The sequence below is a fragment of the Euleptes europaea genome, chromosome 6, assembly GCF_029931775.1.
Source record: "Euleptes europaea isolate rEulEur1 chromosome 6, rEulEur1.hap1, whole genome shotgun sequence".
Taxonomy (NCBI): Eukaryota; Metazoa; Chordata; class Lepidosauria; order Squamata; family Sphaerodactylidae; genus Euleptes; species Euleptes europaea.
Window position 1 is genome coordinate 38,097,662 of NC_079317.1, and position 27,910 is coordinate 38,125,571.

The following is a 27,910-nucleotide window of genomic DNA, read 5'->3' on the forward strand; positions in this document are numbered from 1 at the left end:
GTACTCAGTACCAGTGAGTACCGCCACAGAAAAGCGCTGGTTATTATTGTCATATTTTCCAGAAATCTCTGTTTTGTGTGTTTATGATTACAGCTGCAACCCTATATTCAATGCCTTGGAAGTATGCCCCATTAACCTCAGTGCGATTTGTTTCTGGCATAGGATTGGGCTGTGAATCCAATACTTCCAGGGAAAAAAAATACCACTAGAGTGTAAAGTCTTTCCTTTTGCTGCAATTAATTTTCACCCCACATGTGTTAAAAATATGCTTTTGCCCGTAGATAAAAGGAAAAGAGAAGGCATGGATATCTTCAAATTCAAACATTTTAATACAAATAATTTATAAAATAAATATTCATTTTAAATATTCACTGTAACTAAAATTTTGATACGTAAAAACTTGCATTGGATTGTCAGCAACAAAAGTCTAATGAGCCATTGGATATAATTGGTTTTGAAGTCAAGCTCCTCTCTGAAAGGGAATAATCTCTTTAAAGAAAACAACTGGATAAAGCACACCACACTTTGTGAAGGTGGTTGGCCAGTTCCTTATCCCACCAATCGCACCAAAAGAATACCCGTGATCAGATTCCAGCATTCCTCATATGCTGTATAGAGACAAGGGCATGTAAACTAATCTTGATCAGTCGGAATCTCTGAGCTAGGTTTTAGAATACCTGAACCATGCAGCAGGGCAACTTTCTTCTATGCCATGGGTATTCTGATTCCCTAAAGTATGCTTACACAGAGCAGGTTTTCTAACGTCTGCTATGAAGATTACAAACTACAATAACAGTAAATGCTAACTAGTTAGAAAACTGAATGTGTTGTTTTAGCCATCTTAAATTAAAGGGTTTTTTCACACACTTGTAATTACTCTTACCTGAAAAGTCATCCCAGTATTGTACAGGTTAGCATATACATAATGACATGTTTTTTGCATCCTCTGTGTGTATGTGTGTGTGTTACAGTTAGATAATGAGAGTGGATTGTGTTCCCATGTGTAGCGTTGGAATATATACACAAATTATAATATTTTTGTCCCGGAAAATCTGACATTTTCTTTTGGTTAGTAGCATTCAGGATGTGTTAGATCTAAGGAGGAAATTGTTTTACGTGGTGGAATGCAATGCAAATATACTCTGAGTCTGAGTGTCAAGCTAATTGCCCCATTCGAAGTATAAATATAACTAAACTAAATTAGATGCATGTGATTAATAAATGGTTTTTTGAAAATTATGTTGAAAGAAGTGACAGCAACAAAGCTGGAAAACATAAGGCACTTCTTATTCTAGAATATCCCTATGCTGAAATGTTTCTAAGCAAGAACATATTGCATTATCTGCTTTAAAAAACTGGAAATAGATAAAAATGAATTTGAGCTTCCTTTTATTGTGTATTTTTATTTGAGGTTTGCTGTGTCCCTCTCATAAGTTATTATGACCCCCAGGATTGTGTGAAATGATGAAAATATGATGTAATGAAGCAATTAAGTAGGGGGTGATGGTAGCAAACTTTGGCCAAGCTGGACACTTCCCCAGGGCCAATTGTGGAAATAATAATCTCACTATGTATGTTATGTACACTCCAGATCTAACTGGGATCAGGAATCTAGTTTTTTTAATCATAGGAGCTGTTGTGTTCTAATTCTATTTCCAGTCTGAGCCATGAACAAGTTGCTATTCTGAGAGTAGACAAGGACTGTCCCCAAATGACTCCACTATTTTGCCCTTTTACGCAGGTGAGAGGGGGGGAAAATCAAGTGTCCAGGTGCAAAAGGAGCATAGAAGCCAGGGCGTAAAAAATGTCCACTGACTTTCCAAAAACAGCAGCAGCATTTTATTGGGTACACAATGAAACAGCACAGGCTTTCGGCAAGCCATTGCAAACAAATATATAAAGGAGGAGACAGTCAATACAGAGCATTAACAGCAGCACTGTCCGTCTCAACAGGATTTCATTTTATAGGAGCCTCAGTCTAAGGCTTCCATTTTTCTGTTGTGGCACTGTTTTAGTGGGAACAGCATCTGCTCAGATTAATGTGATTTCCTAAACCTAATTAGATGTGTCTCTGGCAATTTTCAGATTGCCCCAGCCAACCTCCTGAATGTCCATTACGTATCATAAGAACCACTTTGTACATACATGGTAAATCATTACGGACAGTGAGTGAACGCTACTCGCTTCCAACAGAGGACTGCCTGAAAGTTCAAGATGCATTTGTAGATAAAGCAACTGAGATAGTTGTCAAGCTCTAAGTTGAGAAGGACTAAACCAAACTGCATCAAAACAATTCTTTTCCTATTAAAACACTTCTATTTTTGCCATGAAAAACATCTCTTTTCCCATGGTTTCCTTTTACACCGCACTGGGACATTTTTATTTCATAAGAGGCCAACTTCCATTGACCTCAGTAAAACAGGACCAGGCCAGGAGTGCAATCACTATTAAGTTGCTTTTCAATCATTTAGTAAAATAACAGCTAGACTTGAGGAATCCCAAATGAAAGCTCTATTTCTTTCCACTAGATTCTTTCAATAAGACAACAAGAAATTAATATAGTCGTACAGGAAAAAAAAATACAAAATGGGAAGGAAGCCCATAGTAAAGAGGATACATCTAGTATGTGATACACAATGTGGAGGGGGGAAACAAAATACATAGTGAATATGCTGTTCTTGTCTGGGTTTTTGTTGCTGCTGTTTTTCTAAAAGTGAAATGCATGCACTGTTTTGTAAATTAAAAATAAATAGTTGTGTTGTTGTTTTGTTGAAGTCTTTTAGTTTCAAAATGGTTAACCTGACTGAACCACTGATGTGATGATGCAAAATGAAATAATAAGGGTAAAGTCTGAGAAACTGCACAACATGAAGTAGAAAGTAGTGATTCTCCTATAGGGACACAGAGGCTTTGTATCTATGCTTGGAGGTTTTTTTTTAAAAGTGTTTAGTAAGTTAACAGGTTTCCCCTCCCCCCCTCATATTCATAATATATACAATTTTTCTTTTGTTATTTGGTAATTATATTGGGAATAGTCATTTGTAGCAATTACAGATTGAATTTAATTTTGCCCTTAGTCCTCTTAGTACTGTATGCAACTGTGTATGGCATATTTGTTTTAATCATTCAAGTAAAAATACTAGATAGATCCATATGCTTGTGTAGCTTTGTAGAAGTCAGTGTGTAGAATTCAAAGTAGTTTTTGGGCAGGTAGAAGGCTCTTCAACTTGCATAGGATTAGGGTCCCCACGTTCTCCGCAAACTTTCCCCATGAGTAGGCAGCCCTCTTACTGCATCCCACATTATCCCTGAAGATCCCCTGACCCTCAAGAGAAGTGTTTCAGGTGTCTTCAGAAGACATCAGGATATGGGGAAAATCTGTTCCATGGGCAGAACACTGTTAGTGATTCTTTAGAACCAATTTATAGAATATGTTTTTTTTTTAAAGATTGTATATGTTTATAGTGAACCAAAACACTACAGCTAAGTACAATTACTTGGAAGAAATTTCAGTTTCAAAAAATGAGATTCCATGGATTCAGATGCATGCATAGGTTGCAAACTGAGTACCCTTAAACAGAATTACACTCTAATAAGCCCATTGACTTCAGTGGATTTAGAAGAGTATAACACTGTTTAGGATTAAATTGAAAATGTGTATTCTATGTTTAAAATGTTGACGAATGGTTCCAAAGATGGATTTGTGCCTGTTTCCTCCCACACACAATTTTTTCCCTTTTTCTAGTATTTCCATTAGGAATAATTCAGAAAAATGTAGATGCTTAATTTTAAAAGTTTACTTCTTCATATGCCTAAGTGGTAACAGCAGGATTTTGGGCAATTGTTAAAAATATTACAAACAAGGAAGCCACAATAATAATAAAATTAGCTTGTTACTCTAAGTTTTCTTTAATTTGAATTCTTTCTTCTTTTGCTTAAATCAATGTAGCAAACCCTACTATTATGTTTTCAAGTTTTATAACATTATAATTCAAACAGTATTTTTCTTAAAGCAAAAATAAAGCTGACCATGTCATATTTGTGTAGCATCACAAACAAGTAACGACTTTAAGCATTTGTGATGCCTTTTTAAATCATTTGTTGTCAACCCTGAAACGTCACGTTCCTTTGAAAGTACATCTCTTGTTTCGAACTGATCTGCTTCCTATAACTGTATTCAAGATATTTCCAAACTTCACTAGTAAGCTAAAGCAGAATTCTTATGACTTAATTTGCCTGTCCATTAAAGACCATGGAAGTAACAACAGAATGAAAACATCAGAACTGGCTAGGCAGAAAGAGGAAAGTTTTCTTAAAAGAAGCATTCCAATCCATTTAGCAGTTTCACAAGTCTTAATGAGATGATAACTCATCAAGTCAAGCTTATTTGTTACTTTCAGGAAGTGTACCTCACATAAAGGAAGGAATTATTTGAAGAAGGATCATAGAAGGGTGAGGACTGTTTGTGATTCAGCTTGGGAAAGGGAGACACAGATTTACTTTGGTGTTCGGTAACCCACTGGTATGGGTTGTCTGTGGTGTGGCTATCTGGTCTTTATCTGGTGTGATTCATGGCTTGTGAACTGAGAAGATGGAAAACATTTTAGAAACTGATACTTCAGAGTTTCAACAGATACAGCTCTTAGTGCAAGAAGGAAATCTTAAGCCAACTAATCACTGAATTAAATAATGCAGATTAAAAATAAATTGGGTACTTGCTATTTAAAACTTTCCAATCCATGTACTAAGTTAATGTGTGTAAAAAGCTGTGGACAAGTGAAAATTTGATACATAATTTATGGGATATTTCATTTTTTTCATTTATATCTCCTCCTTGCTACTATGAGTTTAGAGTGGTATTCATTCTATTATTTTCTTTTATCCTGGCAACAGGCTGGTAGGAAATGTTATGGCTGTCCAAAGCCACCTAGAAAGGGAACACAGAGAAGACTACACTTATATGTCAACCATCAAATTTAAGACAAGTATCAGTGCAGTCGTAAGAACGTGTTCCTGGGAGTAAGCCCTACTGAGGAGACCCGAGTAGGTCTCTGAATAGAACTGCTTAGGATCGTTCTGTGGATTATCCATTTTCTGGAATGTCTGGATTTTGCCTGGCAAGAGGAACAGAACTGTTTATCCCCTCTGACTGTCGCAATGAGGGATGTCCAATCACTCTTCTGTTTGCATTGTAATTTGCTTGCACGTAATTTGCTTCTCAAATTATGAAGGTTCAAAATTTTAAAATGTTTGGCACAGCAAAGTTAAGAGAGTTCCAAAACATAATATATGAATCATAGTTTCACTCTTGAGAACAGTAGCAGCCAATTCTTACAACCCGTGGCAAAATACAAATGTTTCAGGCTGGAGTGGTGATATTCTCTAGCATATCTTTTGAACTACTCTCAGAGCAGAAACTGAGGTGGTTATTATAGTTGTTGACCATGTTACTGTGTAAATATTCAGACATCTTTCTGAGGAGGGTTTGGTGGGGGGCACTGTGCTCGACTGCTGTTCAACCCCATATCATTAATGTTTACTTCCTGCAGGGGTCCATCTTGTCCATCAAGCTATTTATTTAACATCTACATGAAACTGCTGGGAAAGTTTGCCTGCAGGTTGGAGTGAGGTGTCAGCGATACCCTGCTGACAATACCCTGCTGACACCTTGCTCCAATTCTCAGCTGAGTAAGGTGAGTCTGTGGAAGCCTTGAACAGGTGCTTGGAGAATGTAATGGGATGGATGATGGCCAACAAACTGAAACTACACCCAGACAGAACTGCAGTGCTGTTGGTCAGGGCCAAAACCCCTTGAGGACTGAGGAGTCAGCCAATGCAGTCCCCCTGATGCAGTCCCCCTGAAGGAGTAATTCCATAGTTCAGTGGTGCTGCTGGCCTCTGGTTGGGGGTGTAGTAGGTCTGCTGTGTGGCATGTAGCATCTTTTATCAGTTTCAGATGTTATGCCAGTTATAGCAATTTTCATGTCAGTTGGGCCAAAATGCAGTGGCCAGGCTACTTGTCAGGAGCTGAATACAGAATTCATATTACCATTGTGCTTAAAGATCTGCTCTGGTTGCCAGTCTGTTTCTGGCGCTGGAAGGAGGGTGCCAAAATTTCGGGAACTCCCACTCCCAACGGGGGTCTGGCAACCCTAGTTACAGGACCTAGTGAGATGGTCTTCTAGACCCCCTTGTTGGATCCCCAACAGGAGGGTCTGAATCTTCCAGGGTCCCATCCTCCATCCTCAGCTGGACCTGTTAAAGTTGACAGCATGGAGGGCAGCAATTGAGGGAAACAGGCTACTGTGCTCAGACAATCACCACCATAATTGCCTCCAGAAGGAAGTCTGCAAACAGTGCATAATAACACCTGGCAAATCTTCTGGTTCAGGTGTGAGGAGAGGAAAATAATTCCCCTTAAGGTCAAAACAGGAAATGTTTTGGGATTCCTTCAGTTGAGGCTGGATAAGGGCTTGACTACTAGCACCTTTAAATGTCAGGTAGCAGCCATCTCCGCCATAGTGAGAGCAAAGAAGGGGCAAGGTTTCTCCTCACATTATCAGGTTCCTTAGGGGAGCATCTCTTCTGAATCCACCAGTAGCCCACATGTTTTCCACTTGGAACTTAAACATGAAACATTAATAGTTTCATTTATACATTACAAACTCAGTCAGAAGAGCCATTTTAGATCACCTAGTGATGTCTGGAAGTAGAGAAGTAGAGAGAGTATTTTGATTGAGTAATTTCCCACGATAAAATACAGTGCCTAAGCATCAGTTCAGTAACTGATAATGTGCAAATCCAGTCCCCATGGGACTGTGCAATCTAAGAATACAAGGGGGTTTCATGTTTGATTACTCCTTTCTACTCAAATGTAGCTTTCTCCTGGATAATGCTAGCTGATTCTGTGTACTTGAACATGTGGGAGCACTCCAGTATGTGATTTTCCCTATCAACATTTTGAAGTGGCACATCTCATTATAATTTCTGATGAATGTTTGAATTATTTATTGGATATTTGCATAGGCTTTCAGCAATTTTAGATGGTAAACTAGATTTTACATTTCATTTATTTTTATTTACGTCATTTAATAATTTATTTATTTACTTACCAAAGAGTCCTCAAAGTGTTTCTGTTTTGGTTTTTTTGCTGTCATGTCACAGCTGACTTATGGCAACCCCGTGGGGTTTTAAAGGCAAAGATGTTCAGAGATGGTTTGCCATTACCTTCATCTGTGTAAAGACCCTGGAATTCCTTGGTGGTCTCCCATCCAAATATTAACCAGGGCCAACCCTGCTTAGCTTCTGAGATCTCATGATATCAGGCTAACCTGGGTCATCCAGGTTAGGGCAAAGTGGCTTACAGATTTTAAAATAATTGTTATTTTAATTTTAAAAAACCAATTGGTATCTCAAACTGTTTTCCTAGTTGTTGATTTAAAAATATCTAATTCAGTACTCAACCGCCTTTCTTTAAAGCCAGGTCTTTATCATATTAGATCTATCCAAATATTATGAAGAGGTTAAATGTCTCTGCGGATTACTAGTTCCTTGATGCTATCTCCTTAAATAGACTCTATTTGGGAATTCAAGAACTGATCTATCGTCTTTCTTTTATGCTTTTTATACAGATGGGCCTCATTAGTTCATCCTGTCGGCTTTACCATACGAGTGTTGATATATTGCTCTCTTTCCTCATGTCAAAGAAAGAGAGCAGTTCCAAAAGTCTCCATGTTGTTTTATACTTAAAAGCCAAATTTTTTACAATTTCAGTCACAGAGAAGTTTTAAGTGTGTTTTCCATTAGTTATTTTAAAAGGTAGTTAAAGGCATGTGACAAAGTATGAGGTTGTTTTCACAACTGTTTTTATATCTGCTTACTCGGAATGGTTGACTATAAATTCTGCTTTTTAACAACTGGCATTCAGTTGTCTTGGATGCTATAAAATTACATGCTGCAGACACCTTTTTTTTTAAAGAAAAAGTAGTCCCCTTAAATTATAACAATTATTTGCCCCCTCCCAAGAAATTTTTTTTGAGAGTCAATCTTCACTGAATAATTTATCTGACTAGTAATATATTTTCTTATTACACACCTATAAGAGTATATAATCATTGTAAGAAGGGCCTTCTAGTGGACTACATTTTATCTGTAGTGCTCTACTTGCATGAGTTCTGATCCGCAGGCAAGTGATATCCTTCACACACAACTGGTGTGGGGAAAGGGGCCATACCACTATTCACACCTCTTTGTAAATAAATAACATCGACTGAAAGCAAAAGTGCTGGCTTTGCACAGTGTGGTGGTGCACAGACAGCTTTTAAATGTTTATTTTAAATACTTTTACAGCACATGCCTGAAAGGAATGCCTGCGCCGGGCTTAGGAAGCAACCCAGAGGCAACTACCTGACACAAAAAACCCGTTCAACCCTATGAGGGTTGCACGGGAGATATGCCAGCAAAAAGCTGGCGTATCTCAACAAAAAAAGGGGGGCGTTCCTGAGCCGAAAGGGCTCAGGAGGCCGACTAACGTTGACCCCGGCTGGTGCCGTTACTCCCTGGGAACGCCTCCCGGGGCACCGAAACGCCTTGCGGCTCGCCGCCACAGCCTGTACCGGCAGCCAGAGGCCGGCAGGAGGCTGCAGCGGTGTCCGGGCCCGGCGCTGCCATGGCGGTGGCTGGGGACCGACAGCCGGGCCCGCACGCCAGCGCTGGGGCCACTAATGCCGGTGTGCACCTTCCAGGCGCTGGCGCTGTGGGCCCCAGCCTCCTAAGGATTATGGTAAGTGCTGCCAGCACATTTCAGGAATGCGCTGTAAACCTGCTTTTCTGCCAGAAACAGGACCCACGGCAGTGAAATGTTCAAATTAAGATTCTCTGAACAGGGAGTAGACTTTCTGCTTTTGGAAGAAGGGTTGTGCAAGCACATTAGTGTTTTGTGGTAGCATGCTGGGGCTTCCAATGAGCATTTAATACCAACCACCTCAGGGAGAAAGATTTTAAGAAATGACAGAGAGAGGGATTATTTGTCTATTGCTAGAAGAATAGCCAACTTACCAGAAAAAGAATAACCTACTTTTTTACCTTTGCCTGGCCTGTTCCGCATGTTCCCTAGTTCCTGATTTTGGGCAGGGTCCAGCAGTAAACCTCAAGATCGGCTTTGCCACGATCCATCTGCACTTCTCAGTTTCCCCTGCAGTAGGCTTGGGTTTTTTCTCTGCTCTGCATGGATTCTGGCATTCGGGGGGGGGGGGTGATCTTTCTTGCTGTGTACGTCCACGCACATGTCATTAATGTCATCATAGGCAGCGTCAGAAACCCATCCCACCCTTTAAAAAAAATTGTGCATGCGTTCTAACAATGATACACACTATAGATAAGATAAAAGCAGAGTGCCCTATGAAAGGGATTTAAACTTCTTTTGTGAGGGGAAGGGGGGTAAATGGGGAGAAAAGAACATGTGAGCATCCTTTGGGGATCTACCATCTTCCCCAAGTGTGAGAGAGGCATCGCTTGCAGCTCTTTAAAAGGATTAGTTAAAACAGTAATTTCTATACAAGGGCGCATGTTCAGAGCTCAACAACAAACCAACGAACCAACACGAACAGCCCATTCCTGAGCCTTGTGGCTAGGGTTGCCAACCTCCAGGTACTTAGCAATTCAAAAGGAGACCTCTGTACCAATACCTAAGGTTAGTAACTAAGCACAGACAATGGCTATATATAACTCTATAGTAAGTATATTTCAATGATCCACAAAGGCTACAAGGCCACTGTTACATAAAAATTACACCAGTTGGGAACAGAGGAAAGGTGAATCTGTTGGTGCAACCTGTGAATGGATATTCATTGTGGAAATATTGGAACTAAAACATTGTATGGGGTTGCAGTTATACCTATTAAGAAGAATAATCATTACTGAAGACTGTATTGAAGCTACTGAGGCTAAAATTAAGGAATAAGTGTGCAAACATGATGACTGAATGGGACTGATGAAGAACTGTGAAACGATCGTTTCCCTAAGCATCATCACTGTGCACCATCCTTCAGAGAAGATCGCATTTATTGGAATGATTGTTACTGTACTTTTTGTACTCCTTATAGAACCAGTGTAATTTTTATGTAACAGTGGCCTTGTAGCCTTTGTGGATCATTTAAAAATACTTACTATAGAGTTATATATAGCCATTGTCTGAACCTCCAGGTACTAGCTGGAGATCTCCTGCTATTACAACTGATCTCCAGCCGATAGAGATCAGTTCGGCTGGAGAAAATGGCCGCTTTGGCAATTGGACTCTATGGCATTGAAGTCCCACCCCTCCCCAAACCCCACCCTCCTCAGGCTCCGTCCCAAAAACCTCCCCCCGGTGGCAAAGATGGACCTGGCAACCCTACTTGTGGTGGCCGGGGACAGGATAGACGAGGAGCCACCGCGACACCTCCAAAGAGGTTCCCAGGCCACTGCAAGGCTTTAAAAAGCCTTTTTAAACTTTAAAAATTGAAAATGGAGCCTTTCCTCTCAAAGAAACAGTGAGGCTGTGCCAGGAAAAACCTGGCGCAGCAACTCTGTTGCTGGAGGGGGCATTCCCAGGCTGGAGGGCCTTAGGAAGCTGACTAACATCAGCTCCACCCCTAGGAATGCCCCCCCCCAAGCCAGCGCCACATTTCTCTTCTGGGATTTAGGTCCCAAAGAGACTGAGGCATTGAGGGAGTAGTGAGCAGCTCTGTGGTGCCCAGACGCTGCTCCCGCCGCCAGCATAAGTGCCTCTTATCATGAAATAAGAGAACACTTTTGCTGGCGGGCGGGGTCATGCCACCTCCTGTGCACTTTCAGCCCATTACTTTTCGGAATGGGCTTTAATGCACTACATAAAGGATAAAAATTGGTGTGCTAGCATTTTTTATGTGGAGAGGGGAGGAGAGGAGAGCAGCTCGGCAGGGAGAAAAGCTTTGCAGGAGAAGCATCATTTAGTTAACTCAGTCTCAGTTACAAGGGCACTTGGCTTCACGACAGATCAGCAAACCAATGAACTAACATTAGTACATTGTATACATGGCAAATGGAAGGGGGAGGTGACATGTAAGATAGGGGGGCATGGATTAGCACAGTGGATTCCATGGGGCATTTGCATAGACAACAAGTTCAGGAAAATCTTTTTGTACATAGAGTCAATCCAATTAGGTCTCACTTTAAAAGGAAAGTTTGCGGCATAACCACTCAGGGAAGAAACAGGAAAATCATGAATGAAGCCTGAACCAACTTCAGGATGGACTCAAAAACATGCAGAACATTTTAAAAGTTGCAATCTCATATGGCAATAAATCCATCAAAAATAGGACATGCATAACAGCTCACTGAGTTGTCAGATTTTCTCTGTATACAACTGAGAAACTTGGTCTGGTTTGCAAACCATTTGAATTAAACAAGAATTTTGTGAATAGCTGCCATCAATACGTTAAAACACGCTTAAATGATCTCTGTTTTCAGGCTCTATGATGAGGCTGGAGATGAGAAATGGAAACAGTAATGCTTCATTCATGCTGTACACTCAAGTGTACAAAATGCTAATCATCTCATTAATCTTCACAGCATCTCTGAGAGATCTTCCAGTGTTATTCTTTTTGTTTTCACAGATGAGGTTGGGACTATTACTCAGAGCTTTGCACCGGGCCACTCTGTTAACTTCAGCTGTGGGTCCCACACTATTTTGAGTCCAATGCAGAAGTTCATATTTTCTCTAGAATTGTTTCAGTCATGCCAGTATGGCTGTGATCTTAATTTATGTCCAGTGCAGAAGAATGCAATAAAATACTAGTTGAATGAAAGCAGTTCATTCAAAAGGCTCTGAGTCAGAATCTGTTGCTAACCACATTTGCTTGTGAGTGTCAAACTGTTATATGATGGGATGGGATGGTAAACCTCTTGGGTGTTAGCCACAGGAGACTACAAACAAGAAGCTCATGGCAAAAAAAATTAGATATCTTGCAAGTGTTTTTCACATGAATATGAACAGGACTGGCACAAATAAGCTCTCAAAGCTTGAGTCTTGTACATTTGGCCCATGGAGGTATACCAAAGATAGTCTCTGGATGTCTTCCCAAGAATTTTTTTTAAATTATTATCTGTCCTGATTTTGAAATATTAGGGCAGATAAATTTTTAAACAAATGCTTTAAAAAACGTGTAAAAGCCTGTATTATGTATACCATTGAATCTGTTTACTTCAGAAAAGATTGGTGAGTCATGGTTGAAAGTATGGGTATTGTATTGTGCTTGTGGGGGTTAAACTTCTGGCACTGGTGATGGCATGGAATGTTTCGTAGCTAAGGGAACAAAGCATTTTGGCGTTCTTCTTCTATGGGGATGGAGAAGTTGTCTGTATGTCTGTGACCAAAACCATCAACATGGGCAAGCCAAAGACTAGAAAAAGATCCTGGGATGTAGGGACAAGAATGCTGAAGGAGGAAGAATGCCGAGGGGGACAGAAGTGAGACAAGAAGGAGCTCTAATCCAAGATGCTTATTACAGTACTTCAGTTTAGAACAGGCTATGTACTGTAAAAGGTGAGATAGGAGTACTGAGGAAACTGGTCAAAAGAAAGTGAATTTAAAAAGTAGTTGCCTTGCCAAATCTAGACTGACTGGAGAATTCTGCCATCTGTGTTTCTTCTATCACTGTGGCATTGTGACCTGAGATCCCCAAGGGAGAGTGAATGTTACATATTGGTTTGAATTAACCAGCCAGTTCTTTGGCTGCAGGCTTCTAGTCTAAAACACTTCAACAGGGGGAGGTGAAGAATAAATTATTTCCAAGGTTTAACTGAGGGGGGACAAGGAGAAAAAGTCTCAAGCAGTAGGAGGAAACTTGGCCTATGAGGACTGGAAAACTTCCTAAGAGTAACAATGATAGATAATGGATTGATTAATCACAGTTTTGAAATTATTTCACAGGAATCTACCATGAGACTAGACCAATGTTTATTTGTTTATTTAAAATATGTATGGACTGTCCCTTTCCGGACTAAATGTTAAATCAGGTCAATATTAAATAAAACTGTATTTCACCCCATAGAAGGACTTCACATTCATCTTATCAAGCCTTTGAGCCTGCAAAAGTGATATGTTTTGATATGAATAGCCTACATTTGGTGTAAGTGACATGATGTAAGTTTTACAAGATGTTAATTCTAAACTCTTTTCTAGTACGAACATTTCCTAATTTTCAAGTTTGAAGAAAGAGGCACAGTTCTTTCCTTCTGCTAGCATTAAGGGAAAAATTAAAACACCCGTTGTTTATTTGTTCTCTACCTTTTCAACTACATTCCATATTCCTTTGGCAGGTAATGTTTGAAGTTGCTCCAAATTCTACAGAATCGCTGTTTGTTTGTTTTCTCTCTCTAAAGAATGAACTCACAATGTTTTATGGCTCCTGGATATGTGTTAGAAGATGTTTAGATGGTGATTCCTTACTGACTCACAGTCCTCTCATGTTCTTTCAAGGACAGTTGCCAAGTTTCACTTGTTAAAACTAATGGAAGGGCTTTTATCAATACTGTAAGCTGTGTGTAGACTGACATCTTGGTTCTTAATTCCTTTTCTCAAAAGGAAAGTTCATGAAAAGCAATGAGAATTAATTAATTGATTGATAAATATGATTTGCAGAAGTAGGGCAAGCACAGGAGAAGCTCCCCTTGGCTGCTGGCAGTAAGTGTGGCAGGGGAAGATCTCTTGCTGTGCCAAGACTCCATCAGGTAGCATTGTGTAGGTGTATTTCATGGAGAGTAATTAGTAATGACCATTTGGGGATTTAGGACAATGGCATTGGTGTACATTGCATGCTTCTAGCCACTCTGCAGATGCAATGCCAGCACCATGCAGTCCAGCACTCTCCTGGCTCACCACCAGACCCAGCGTGGTGTAGTGGTTAAGAGTGGTGGTTTGGAGAGGTGGACTCTAATATGGAGAACCTGGTTTGATTCCCCACTCCTCCACATGAAGACAACTGGGTGACCTTGTGCAAGTCACAGTTCTCTTCAAGCTCTGTCAGCTTCACCTACCTCACAATGTGTCTGTTGTGGGTAGAGGAAGGAAAGTAGATTGTAAGCCAGTTTAATTCTCCTTAAAAGGTAGAGAAAATTGGCATATAAAAACCAACATCTTCTTCACAAAACATCTGAGACTCAAAATAGGACTCTTAAGATATTGAATGAGCTAACATATAGTCAAGAGCCCCGTGGCGCAGAGTGGTAAGCTGCAGTACTGCAGTCCAAGCTCTGCTCACGACCTGAGTTCAATCCCAACAGAAGTTGGTTTCAGGTAGCCAGTTCAAGGTTGACTCAGCCTTCCATCCTTCCTAGGTCGGTAAAATGAGTATCCAGCTTGCTGGGGGTAAAGGGAAGATTACTGGGGAAGGCACTGGCAAACCACCCCGTAAACAAAGTCTGCCTTGTAAACGTTGGGATGTGATGTCACCCCATGGGTCAGGAATGACCCAGTGCTTGCACAGGGGACCTTTACCTTTAACATATAGTTATCAGAAGTTGCCACAGTGTTCTTCCCTTTATCTTTTACAATCTTGATAAAAAGAGGTTAATATAAAGCAAAGACGAGGGAAACTAAAAATCCTAAAGTGAGAGTTCTTTTTTCTATAATTTGATTCAGAAAAAAAAGTTAATATTGTAGAACATCTTGGGATCAAGGAAGCCTCCAGATGAGGACATCCATTAGAAAGCTAAAACTGCTTGCACAAAGGAAGGACATTTGGTTTTAATTCAGTGGTTATCTTGTTGACAGAGAAGCTAATCTCAGGGCTGTTTTACATATTACCACAGTCCAACCATGTGGAGACAGGGAATGAGTACAGTTTAATGGGACCCAGTGATCCAGGAGTGTTCATCCTGAGTTCAAGCCTTTTATCATGATGGGTTTGTTTATGTCACTTCCGAAATTTTTAAAGAAATTCTTTCATGACTCATGAGGTTGTAAGCATGGAATGCAATGATATGAGTGTGGTGGTCCATGTTACAACTTTGAACTAGGCTCAGATAAATGATGCATTGAACATAACATGTTAACAATCCCTGGATTTAGGGGAGGGCCATGGCTCAGTGGTAGAGCATCTACTGTGATTGCAGAATGTCCCAGATACAATCCCCAACATCTTTAGTTTAATGAATCAAGTAGTGGCGGGGAGAAGGTTATGGAAAACTGCTACCAGTCAAGAGTGATCTTGATAGATCAGTGGCCTGACTCTCTAAGTAAGCTTCATTTGTGTTCAGAATACCAAGTGTGTATTCAACAGGGTGCTGCACCTGATCCCATCTCTCTGACAAATGTATATTCATGATACATGTTTTTTCAAAAATCAGTTTCTCACAGTCACACTTGACATTTTTGGGTCTAAAAATGATTTAGATAGGCACCTTAAAAAAAAAAAAAACCTTCACTTGTGCAATAGCCCTGAGGGCAGGAAAGTTGTGAATCTATTGCGTCAATGTTGCCAACTATGTTTTCCCTGGGATTTCAGAATTTTCTAGTCTTTAAGCAATTTTGGCCTCCAAAGTAAGAGCCTCCTTTTTGTAAGACGTTGCCTGAAGCTGGTTTTCTGCCAGTGAAGGTTTGACTGCCAAAAGACGGGCTAATTCTTGATATGGCTCTGCATGCTGACATCTCACAGTTCGCGCACCACTCATGGTACATTTCTGCTGAAACTTTTTCATGATATATTGCCAGCAAATGGGAGTGGTGAAAATGCATGGGAAACCAGTGAAGGCTAAAATAACACAAAATAGTATTGCTGTCAACACCTGTTTCCATAACATGGTATTCAACAAGAAAGGCACGCAATGGGAAGATCCTTTTTATATCTGTCAGCATTATAGTTGCCAAACATCTTGAGGATTTAGCCCATCAGTCTAGTGTAATCCTGTGTACAGTAACTCTTGGCTAAGCCCATTGATTTCAGAGGGCTGAGACTTGAGTAACTCTGCATAGGATTGCACTGTTGGTCATTGACTATCTTAATATACCAGACTGATTTTTCTGCTAATGCCTACTAGCCCACTCACAGACATAAAACAGATTTTGTTTCTTTTATGACTCATGTGATCACACATCTATACTGAAATAAGGTGGCATTAGGGCTGCCAACCTTCAGGTGGCGGCTAGAGGTCTCCCACTGTTACAACTGATCTCCAGGCGACAGAGATCAGTTCACCTGGGGAAAATGGCCACTTTGGAAAGTGGACTCTATGGCATCATACCCCATTGAAGTCCCTCCCCTCATCAAACCCTGCCCTTCTCTGGCTCCACCCACAAAATATCCAGGGAGTCCCAACCCGGAGCTGGCAAACCTAGATGGCATGTTCCACGTTTGTGCTGGGCCTAGAGAAATGAGGCGTGTGCCCCTGGATTCTTGACTGATAGTGTTGTCCATAAATCAACCAAGAACACCAGGCACGATATGTAGACAGGCATTCTTAGTGGGGGTCTTCCTGGTCGTGGTTGCCAGGTCATAAGATTTGGCCCAGTGACTCAGGTTTTGGAGCTGGTTCTCTGAGAGGCAAGTTGAAATTTCAGGACTATCAGATAACCCACACACTTGAGAGCTTCTTTTAAGACTTCTATGCCTGCCTTCTTGTGGTAATTACTGAACAATGTAATTTGGAGACTGGTGGCAATACTCCTGCAGGAACAGCTCAATCAAATTTTATAGTTAGTGTAAAGTTGATTTACATGTTCTTTTGAATGTTTTTAATTAAAACAAATTGTATGTGGTGAATAGTCTCCAAAGTCGCATGGCTGTGACTATGCACATGTGTGGCACAATTCCCAATGGCGTGTGGAAACACTGTCATTAGTACTGCTATGTAATTTGACATCAATAGGTCCCTCATCATGATATCACCAAGCCCTGCCTTAAAAGGCTCAAAGTTCAGGCATGCTAAAGCCTTAGCAATCCTACTCCTAGTATTTAACTCCATCTGCCTAAATCTAAGCCTAGGTATTTTTGAAAGCAATGCAAGATATTTCATTAATACCAATCAACATATTTTGTAATTTTTCTTATCTTTGAAGCTAAAACACATTCAGATTGACACAGTAAAAAGGCTTTTATGGGTACATAATACAGTTTTCCATGTAGCAGTCATGGGAGCTGTGTAGAAAATGACTGTAGAAAATATCTTTGGGCTATCAATTCAAGACTGTTAATAGCAAGATATATAAAATGCAGCAACTATCAAGTCCTGCAGTATAAAATAAAGTACGGTTGTGCTCAAAACTGCAAGTTCTCCTGGGCTCACTGTAGTCTTTTACATTTCTGCTGCATGAGCATCAGTGTTTTTTTACTTAAGGAAATGGCCACTGTAATGTTTGTAAAGATCGTACTTCTTATAAGACATTTCTCCCCCTTGTACATCTCCAGTTTCATTTTCGATAGTTGTCTATAAAGTTCCATTGAATGAGCTCTGTATTTCCACCTTTTCCCCACTTTGTGAGTATGCATGTACACATGTGTCAAAAAGAAGGAATTCTTTTTCTCCAGGAGAAGGGAAACTTACTGTTAAAGTTTGCTGTAGAAGGGAATAAGGAAAATGCCTTAGCAGTCCAGCGGTATGGCAATTTAAGAGGAAGAAAACCTGCCTGTGTAATCTCACATCATGTTCATAGTTGCAGCTGCAAGCAGAGAGGCTCAAGCACTGAAACATCCATCTGGAAATCAACAATTGGATGTGTACTGACACGGCTTACCAACATTTTGTATCTATGCATTGTTGCAGGAATATCATTTCGCCAAGGTTGCAGGAATATCATTTTGCTCAGATGTTTGGTTTTTATTTTAGTTTAACCCTTGGCCTCATTGCTTGCAGAGAAGCCAGGAGAGGCTGGGCATCAGTCAAGGACAAGGTCTCATCCAGGCTATTCCTTGCATGCAAGGGTTGAAAGTGATCCTTCAGCACAACTCTTTGATTGGGATCAGGTGGCCTTTTTGGCAACAGCCCTACCTTACTTTGGTAGCCAATGAAAGGGCAGCAAAATAAGACGGATTAGCATAACAGTAAGGATATTTTGAGATCTCTCTGCAGCTCTTTGGGTTCTGCTGACATGGGTTTCAGGACAGCATGTGAAACTGTAGAGGAAGTGAGATAGAAGGATATCTTTAATGTTAATGCATTTATAAACCGAAGACTGTGCTTCCTCTGAAAGCTGATTTTAGGGCAGCCCAGCCAGGAGGGGAGGGCTGAACTGCTTTAGACTGCAGGTAGGGGTAAACTTTCAGAAAGGGGTTTTAAAGCTAGCAGTACAGTCCTATGCCTGTTTCAGTAATGGCCCCATGTCCGTTGGAGCTCACTGCTTTGCTAAGTGCCCACAGAGTTGAAGCTTTAGCCTTTTTTTGCTCAAGTACTGGGTGTCCGCACACAAGGAGTTTTTGTCTGGGGTTAGAATGCAGGTACGTTTGTGGTCATGGCAGAACTTTTTTAGTTGCTTCATTCACAGAAGTGCCTTCTAGCTGTATCCATGGACAACACAGTTCACTTTGTGCTCAAGCAAACTTGATTATGGAAAGGCAGCAAGTGGAATCCTAAGCAGAGTTACTTTATTTGATTCCAACTGAAATCTATTGATTTCAAAGGTCTTAGAAGGGTGTAACTCTACTTAGGTTCACACTGTGAGTGAAGGCATGGCCAGTTTGCATGAGTGAATTATAAAGGTAAAGGTCCCCTGTGCAAGCACCGGGTCACTCTTGACCCATGGGGTGATGTCACATCCTGATATTTCCTAGGCAGACTTTGTTTACGGGGTGGTTTGCCAGTGCCTTCCCCAGTCATCTACACTTTACCCCCAGCAAGCTGGGTACTCATTTTACCGACCTCAGAAGGATGGAAGACTGAGTCAACCTTGAGCCAGCTACCTGTAACTGACTCCCGCTGGGATCGAACTCAGGTTGTGAGCAGAGCTTGGGACTGCAGTACTGCAGCTTACCACTCTGCGCCACAGGGCTCCTACGAGTGAATTAGCTGACAGTTAAGATTGACAGAACTGTCTATTTATGTTATTGTTTTTACTTTTCAATATCCACTTTGAGCACATTCTATATGTATGGATTTGTAATCTTCTATTTTCTAAAACTTTCCATTCAGTAGAGAAGTTTCAGTCTATCTTGGTATCTTCTGATTAACATTACAAAGAGTTTTTAGATTTAGTTAGTTCAGATTTCCATCAGATTTCAGATACTGTGACATTTGAAGACTGACAACACTTTTTCATGCCATATCAAATAATTTTTCTTATTTTACCTTTTTATGTGAAATTTACTAGTTATTTAGAAGTCATAGTCATGTTTTAATGACTGTTTGTCTTGATTAAGAAATCCGGCAGATGGCAGGCTGATATGTTCCATGGTTTCTGTGGATAAACAATGCTTTAAAAAAAAATTCAAATAGGTACCTAGAGTACCACTTATGGATGATGTGGTGTGTTACTTGAAGATGTGCACTTGTTACAGTGTTGAGAACATAAGAAAAGCCATGCTGGATCAGACCAAGGCCCATCAAGTCCATCAGTCTGGTCACACAGTGGCCAACCAGATGCCTCTAGGAAGCCCACAAACAAGACGATTACAGCAGCACTGTCCTGCCTCTGTTCCACAGCACCTAATATAATAGGCATGCTCCTCTGATACTGGAGAGAATAGGTATGCATCATGACTAGCATCCATTTTGACTAGTAGCCATGGATAGTTATTGGGAAAAATTCTCCACCTCCTGTGCAACAGATTTTTGCATATCCAATGTAGCATATCTGTGTGCAGAAATGTATTTGCACATATATATTATAATAATTTCACTGAAAATACCTATCTGTATTTATACAAACCCTTAATGTTTTCCCCTTTTTTGTTCCTTCCTTTGTTTGTTTGACCTTATTTCTTCAGGCCTTGCACATTGTGAAAATTTCTGACAACAAATTAATATTGACTTAATGCATTAGCTCAAATATTCTGTTTGTTTTCCTTCAGAGTTCTTTATGACATGGCATTTATTGAAAGTGTAAATGAATGATGGCTGCTAAATCTGCAGCCCTGACAAATGCATAGTTTTGTATGAATAAGCTACAAAGCTTGAAGTTTAAGTTACTGATTATTTTGAATAGTTTGCAAAGGGGAAGTTGCACATTAATATACCGTATATACTCGCGTATAAGCCGAGTTTTTCAGCTCAAAAAAAGGGCTGAAAAAGCCGAACTCGGCTTATACGCGGGTCAATACGGTAGAGGGGGGAGGAGGGAAGAGGGAGGAGGGAGGAGGGAGGGGGGAACTTACCTCCATCACCGCCGCCGCCGGGCCCAGGCGCGTTCCTCTGGCCAGGGGGGGCCTTCCCGCCCAGGCAGGAGGCCCCTGCCGGCCACGCCGCTGCCGCCCACGTGCCTGGGCGCGTTCCACTGGCCGGGGGGGCCTTCCCGCCCAAGCAGGAGGCCCCCGCCGGCCGTGCCGCCGCCGCCCGCGCGCCTGGGCGCGTTCCTTTGGCCGGGGGGGCCTTCCCGCCCAGGCAGGAAGCCCCCACCGGCCGCGCCGCCGCCGGCCGTGCACCTGGGCGCATTCCTCTGGCCGGGGGGGGCCTTCCCGCCCAGGCAGGAGGCCCCCGCCGGCCGCGCTGCCACCGGCCGCGTGCCTGGGCGCCTTCCTCCGGCCGGTGGGGGCCTCCTGCCTGGGCGGGAAGGCCGCGCCGCCGCCGCCGCCACCGATTCGCTGCCTTTCCAGGTAAGGGGCTCTTCCCCCTCCCCCCTTGAATGGCACTGGGGGTGGGGTGGGGTGGGGCGGGAGGGCCTGGGAGGCCGGCGGGAGGGCGACCTGGGGCAGGGCCCTGCGGCCGCCATTTTAGAGCGCAGCATTGCCGGTAAAGGGAATTTCTTATTGACCCTCGGCTTATACGCGGGTCAATAAGAAATTCCCTTTTCTGGCCTCAAATTTGGGGGGTTGGCTTATACTCGGGTCAGCTTATACCCGAGTATATACGGTATGCATACCTTGGCATTCTTTTCATATTATGAAAAAATGAATACACAGACAAAACTGTTTATGCTTCAGTCAAGGCAGATAATATTCCTGTTGGAAGATGAAATCTGAATACCAGCTTCTTTGAGATGGTTTTCAAGAAGCTGTTCAGCTATAGCAAATTTAGAGTAATAGTGATCCCAGAGGTCTCCGATTCAAATATTACTTGAATCAGTAGATATCCAGAGGCTCTTACAAAATTCCACACATGCAGTAAGATGGAGATGGCCCTCACTTGTTGCCTAGTGCCAGCATTTGGTAATAAGAAACCTGCTGCCTCTGGATATGAAGGATTGGATTATTGGATTTTAATCATATATGTGATATGTTGATAGCTGCCCTGAGTCCTGCTGCGGTAGGGGAGGGGGAAGGATAGAAATAAAATAAATAAGGTTGCGTTCGGCAGTCATGGCTAATGGCCTCGGTAAAGTGTTGACTTGTAGAGTTCTTTTAGAGGCAATCTAAATGAAACTTTAAAAATGCTGCCTGTTTTTAACTCTAGGATATTGCCTGCTGAAAATTAGAGGGCTTTTTCTCCCTACATTTTCAGGGAAGTCTATAGATTAAAAAATTGAAAGCTAAGACATGTCATGGGTTCCTGTCATGGTTGTCCCCATCTCAGTTGTACTTCAGTACTTCCCACTGAATTTGATGTGTCATGCAAATTTACCTGGTTAATTGTATTTTTGTCCTCTTTATAGAATACAGATAGAAAGTGAAGGGACAAGTTTGTATTGTTGAAGGGTGACATTGCTCTGATGTGCACTCCAGGAACATCAATCTAAGAAGCACCTCCCAACAATTCATTGTTGTTATGCTGAAGGACCCATCAGTAACACTGGAAATAAACAAATAGTCAAGGTGCTAGGATTGCCAACCTCCAGGTGGGTCTTTAAGTTACATCTGGTCTCCAGATTAAAAAGATCAACTCACCTGGAGAAAATGGCCACTACAGACGGTAGACACTATGGCATCACATCCCTGCTGAGCTCCCTCCCCTCCCTAAACTCCATCCTCCCCAGGCACCGCCCTGAAATCTCCAGGAAGTTGGTGACCCTATTTGGTGCAGACAATCCAGGCAAATACCTACTGTGAGGGAAATATGCACAGGAGGCATGAGGAAACGACTAAGTGAGACAATGGAAGGGAAAATTTCATCCAGGTTCCCGGAGGTTTGAACTACAGCTTAAGTTTATAACTGTGGTACAATGGAGTACTGTTAGCAAAATAAAGAAGAAGAGTTGGTTTTTATATGCCAACTTTCCCTACCACTTAAGGAAGAATCAAACCAGCTTACAATCACCTTCCTTTCCCCTCCCCACAACAGACACCCTGTGAGATACATGGGGCTGAGAAAGCTCTAAGAGAGCTGTGACTAGCCCAAGATCACCCAGCTGGCTGCACGTATAGGAGTGGGGAAACCAACTCGGTTCACCAGATTAGAGTCCGCCACTCATGTGGAGGAGTGGGGAATCAAACCCGGATCAGAGTCCACTGCTCCTTACCACTGCTCTTAACCACTACACCACACTGGCTCTCAAATGATTTTTGGACCATTGGTCCAGGATGATTGAATGCAGGACCAAGGCAGCGGACCCAGCCCCTGATTATGTGCATTTATCTGAATGTATCCATGGTCATAGACCCTGAAAAAGTAGGAAACCCCTATGCATATATGTTTGTATGTATACATAGGACCCATACAGACCTTCAAATAAATGCAAGTAACTCAGGGGCAAGACCTGATGCAGTGGTTCTGACCCTTCTGTGTGAGCATTCTATACTGACTGAAGATCTGGAAAGAACCACCATGAATCCGAATATACTTTTTGATGCTGCATCCCTCAAATCAGTCATTTACAAATAAGCCTGAGTAAACGGGGTAAGAATCGTATTGCAAGTTACACTGATGTCAGTAGCATTTGGCCTGAATTTCAAAAGCATTCTTTTAAAAGGTACACACATTTGTGCCTTTGAAAGTGTCTTTGCCTATTTAAGGATGTGATTACTTGCAGCATTGTTAGGAAAGGATTGACAGGCAGATAATTGTGGGAAGGACATCAGACCCTTGTTTGAGAAAAACATGACCCTCAAACTGATTCCAATAGAAAGAAGCAGCTTAGAGTGTGGCATCACCTTTCAAACCAACCATTCTGGGAGATTCTCATTCCAGAGTTTCTGTCTGATATATTCTTATATCAAAATTCTCATTCCAGAGTTTCTGTCTGATATATTCTTACAGTTCTTATATTTATTTTTGTAAATATTTCCATTCATGTATTGTTAATAGTTCAAAGTGGTTGGCTATAAAACATTTGGACTATAGAAATGCAAACTATAGTGCTTTTAACTTGAACTGTTTTATAGAGACCATGGTCCTGGGATATATTCGGACCTGACAATGTAGAGATGGTCTTTCCTTCTCTCAGCAAGTGGAAATTTTGTTTATTAAAATATAAACTATCTCACACTTCTTTCAATAATTCTACCTGAGGTAATATGCAAATATATTTAAGGGGCATTAATTGATTATTTGGTTAAAGGGCAGGTGATAAATCAACTCAATGTTTTTAATTGGTCATCAGCCCTAGCAAGAATAATGTCAGGGCTAGAAAGGACAGAAGCCAGAACTAGTTATAATAGGATCATTGTGGCTGTTACAAACAGCAGCATTCTAGCATTTCTTCTTCCCTCTGCCAGTAAAGCCTAGAACTAACAAAGTAATTGTGCTGCAAGTTTTCCAGTCTCCGCTCTTTTTCATTGCTCGGTGTTTGCTTGAAACTCCCAGTTCATGATAGTAGACATTATTAGAAGAGATAAGCAGAGCCCCAAGAGGTGCTGATTTTCACAGCAGCTATATATGTATCTAGTTCTGTCCAGAGTTTTCAGGTTCATTTTTCCCCTATCTGGTTTGCTACAAAGCTTAGGGTTGCCGTATTCAGGTTCTCCCAACCTGGGCAGCATAATTATCCTATTATGCTAATCAAGCACAATAATCATAGGATTGTCTACTGGTTGCTTTGTCTGCTTGTGGTAACTACCACAAAGAATTCAGGAAGGATCAGAGGAAGGATTATTTTTAAACTGAAGCCACTGGCCATGGTAAAAAGAACCATGTGGATGGTTACATGCTTTTGAGCACAATCCTTCCAGCACTTTTAATTCTTGAATATTTTAATAGTGTCACATTCTGCTGTCAGGCTCCCTTCCACCAGTCCAATGCCTGTCCAAAAGGTAGTTTGCCTTCTTCTTTTAAGGCCTCAGTTCTGGAAAGGGGAGAGGATTCAAGGTTCATCCCTATCCTTTCCCACAGCTGGTTCCTCCAGTGCCTGGAGCCAAGACCAGTCCGTCCTCATTGGCCTCTCTCAGCCTTTTAAAGGCCAGCCTCAAGAGGAGGCTGGTCCACTCACAGTCCCCTGGCTCTGGGCGGAGGTCTGGCCTTTCTCCTCGAAAGCTGATTGGCTGCTAGGCCCAGCTTTATACGTCCCCATTTTAACATTTTCTTCCCTGTTTTAACCCAGTAATTGTGCTCCTGATCCCTGCACCATGTCTATGTTACTGGCCCCTGGCTGAGGGGCAAGTGGGATCCCACCATGTGTTCAGAACCCTACTACCAACGGGGAAAGTGGCTAGCCCCACAACAGCTCGGTTCTACCCTTAGTTGGAGCCAGGAGTGCTCCCAATCCCCAACAAATGAAAATAGCTGAAGCAAATGCTGAGTTGCCCCAGTGAAAAGCATGGGACTGAAAAGTGTTCAGCTGTAGCTAGATGAGCCTAGAGTTTGCAAGCAGTTCATAGGCTGTGATCTCTCTTGGGTCCTCCTGGTCAGCAGTCTATAGGAAAACATTATTGAAAATCTAAATAAATAGAATATGCACTTATTCCTCTCTTATATTACAGAGTTGCTCATTCAAGACTGTAAACATTTTACAATGCAACCCTAAACAGACTTGTACCCTTCTAAGTCAGTTGAAGTCAATGGACTTTGAAGGATGTAAATCTGTTTAGGATTGCACAGTGTGGTGGTCAGACCAGTATCTGGGTAAACCCAGGTTCAAATCCCCACTCTGCCATGGAAGTGTGCTGGGTAACCTTGGGCCAGTCACTTACTCTCAGCCTAACCTACCTCACAGAGTTGTTGTGAGGATAAAATGGAGGAGAGGAGAATGATGTAAGTAGCTTTGGGTCCCCATTGGGGGGGGGTGCCATTTTTGTGTGTGTGTATTTTACAGATTTGGGTTTATGGGACCCGAAATATTTTGGAAAAAATGAAAAAAGCCACATACCCTTGACAGTAAATGAGAGTTTTCAGCTTATTTTTGGATATCCAAAAATTTTAGGCTCCATTAAAGCTTATGGGGAATTGGGGGTGGGGCTGGGGGGCTTTTTTTCAAGGTAGAGGGACCAAATTTGTAGAATAGCTGAAGATGACTCTCTTTAGAAGAACCCCCCCCCCAAGTTTGATGAACTTTGGGTGATGAGGTCCAATTCTATGGGCCCCCAAAGGGGGTGCCCCCATCTGTCCAATGGAGTTTTCAGTTGTTTCCCGTGGAAATGAAGGGAAAACACCACAACACCTCAACACAACATAGAAGAAAGCACCAGAAAATGAAGGGAAGGGGGGGAGGAAGAATCACTCCAGGCAAAAAAAACCTTCTGTGATTGGCTGTAATTTCATCTGACGTGGGCTGTGGGAAAGCTGGAAAAAAGCCCCCAAAATTCCGGCTTTTTGGATTTCGGCTTTTCGGCTTCATCTGAATAGCTGGATTTTTTTCTCAGTTTGGCATATCCCAATGTACACTCCTAGTCCCCATTGGAGAGGATGGTGGGATATAAATAAAGTAAATATATATATATATATATATATATATATATATATATATATATATATATATATATATATATATATATATATATATATATATATATATATATATATAAAAGTAGCATCCAAATTTGTATAATGATCCTATTTTTTTAAAAGTTTTCATGCCCCAATTTAGTATAAATCTGTTCTTTTCCAGCATAAAACTAGTTGACACTTATCAGCTCTGAAGCTGCAGCCCTGTAACTTGGAGCCATAGTAACTTCTAATATTTATTTAGATGATAATTTCAGATTTATATTTTGTTGAAACATGTGCAATGGTACAGTACTTAGGAGCAGGTCATAGGGCTTATAGACTGTTGAATATGTGACAAAGAGGCTGTAAAAAATCTGGTCAGATGAAGTTAATTAACGGTAAATGAAGGACAGCTGTTTTTTTATGTGTGCAGCACATCTTTGATCTGCTCTCCCCTTCAAGACCTCTGTGGACAAGGTAGTTAAATACAAACTAGGAGGCCTGTTTTAAAGACCTTCAGGCCCTCAGGGGCAAGGAGTGACAGTCCAGGCAGCCATAAGCTGTTGGTTGTATTCATTAGAGAACTTTAAACATGTCAAAAAGCACACCCCAGAATAAAATCCCTGCTCTTGGATCAGCCCAAGCGCTGAAGATTAGCACAGCTTTGGGACGTATGAGTGGCTGTCTTATGAAAGCAGTTTTATTAAAATATGGGGAAAGGTATGTCTACACAGACATATACTGCACATTTCTGTCACAAGGATATTGGTTCAATGTGCCCTGGTAAATGTGTAACTGAGCATTGACCTTAAAAGTGCTTTTGAGTATGTATTTAAGAAAACAATACTTCCTTCTCTGTCACATGAGGTAAAAAGAGTACATCCTCTTTAGATGACAACAGCACGCAATCTCTTTTGAAGAATTTATGCAGGATGCTAATAACAAATTCTACTTCATTGCAACTGACTCTCAAATCCTTGCAAATTGCAGTTATTATTTTATAATTGCAGTTACTCATTTTATAATGAAAAAAAATATTATCACCCTAGTTATGGGTTATAAAAATATAATCACTCTATATTATGTAATTAAAGAAAATGAATAATGGCTACGCTTAATAACTGTGATTGTTAATTTCACCTATGATTTGCAAAGAAACCCCAGGCCCTCCCTTGTTCTGTTAAATACGAACGGACTCAACTTAAACACACTTCCTTTGTGTTTCCTATCATTGAAGTCAATGGGCTTAGAAGGGTGGAATTCTACAAGAAGCATTAAATAGTCTCTATCTCAATCTATCTAGTACTGCTCATACAGATATAGACTTGAGCAGAAAATAAAGGAATAAAAAATGCCTTAGTGTTATTCTTTTGGTATTTAATTATTGCCCCTATAAATTTTGCCACAGACAGAGTAACAGAATCATTTGTATCCAGTAGTAGCCACGTCACCTGCGCCCTCATACTGCCAGATGCCTCGTTGGACATATTTTTAAATAAAGGAGTAATTAAACTGGCCCTCAGCTCATTAAATATAGGGCACTCCATGATCATAACTTCGATAGTTTCAGCTTTGTCATGTGAGCATCTACATGTTCTATTTGAGTATGGCACTTTTAATATCTGGCCTCCAAAACCTCTGAAGGAAGGGCATTCATTCTTGCCAAAGTAAAAGCTCTTCTGAGCTTTGGTATTGTCAGGTGATAGAAATGTTTTGGCAGTTGCATCGGAAGGGCAATACCCAAAAAGAAAGCTGAGGATTCCCTACAAGCCTTATTAAATAGTCAAGGTTTTGTATGTTAAAATGACCACAGATTTATTTTTCTACTATCATTGTTGGAATTGACCAAGTTTGTCAAGAAAGGCACCACTTGGCATCAAATTCTCATCGATAAATACTGACATTCCTCAGAAACACTACAATGAAATGGTTTAGGCCAACTGGATTTGTTAGTAGTACAGAAGAATCCATTTAATGCCACTTCTAAAACAGAAATTCTATCATACTATTCATT

General features: G+C 41.2%; 1 protein-coding gene across 1 annotated transcript in view; it reads left to right on the forward strand.

The window, feature by feature from the left end:
- The first annotated feature begins 8,668 nt into the window (after positions 1-8,668).
- Positions 8,669-27,910, forward strand: part of SLC25A21 (solute carrier family 25 member 21) — a 188,804-nt gene continuing 169,562 nt past the window's right edge. The window contains exon 1 of the mRNA XM_056851857.1: positions 8,669-8,782. Coding sequence (XP_056707835.1) covers positions 8,669-8,782 — 114 coding nt within the window. The remainder of the gene's footprint in view (positions 8,783-27,910) is intronic.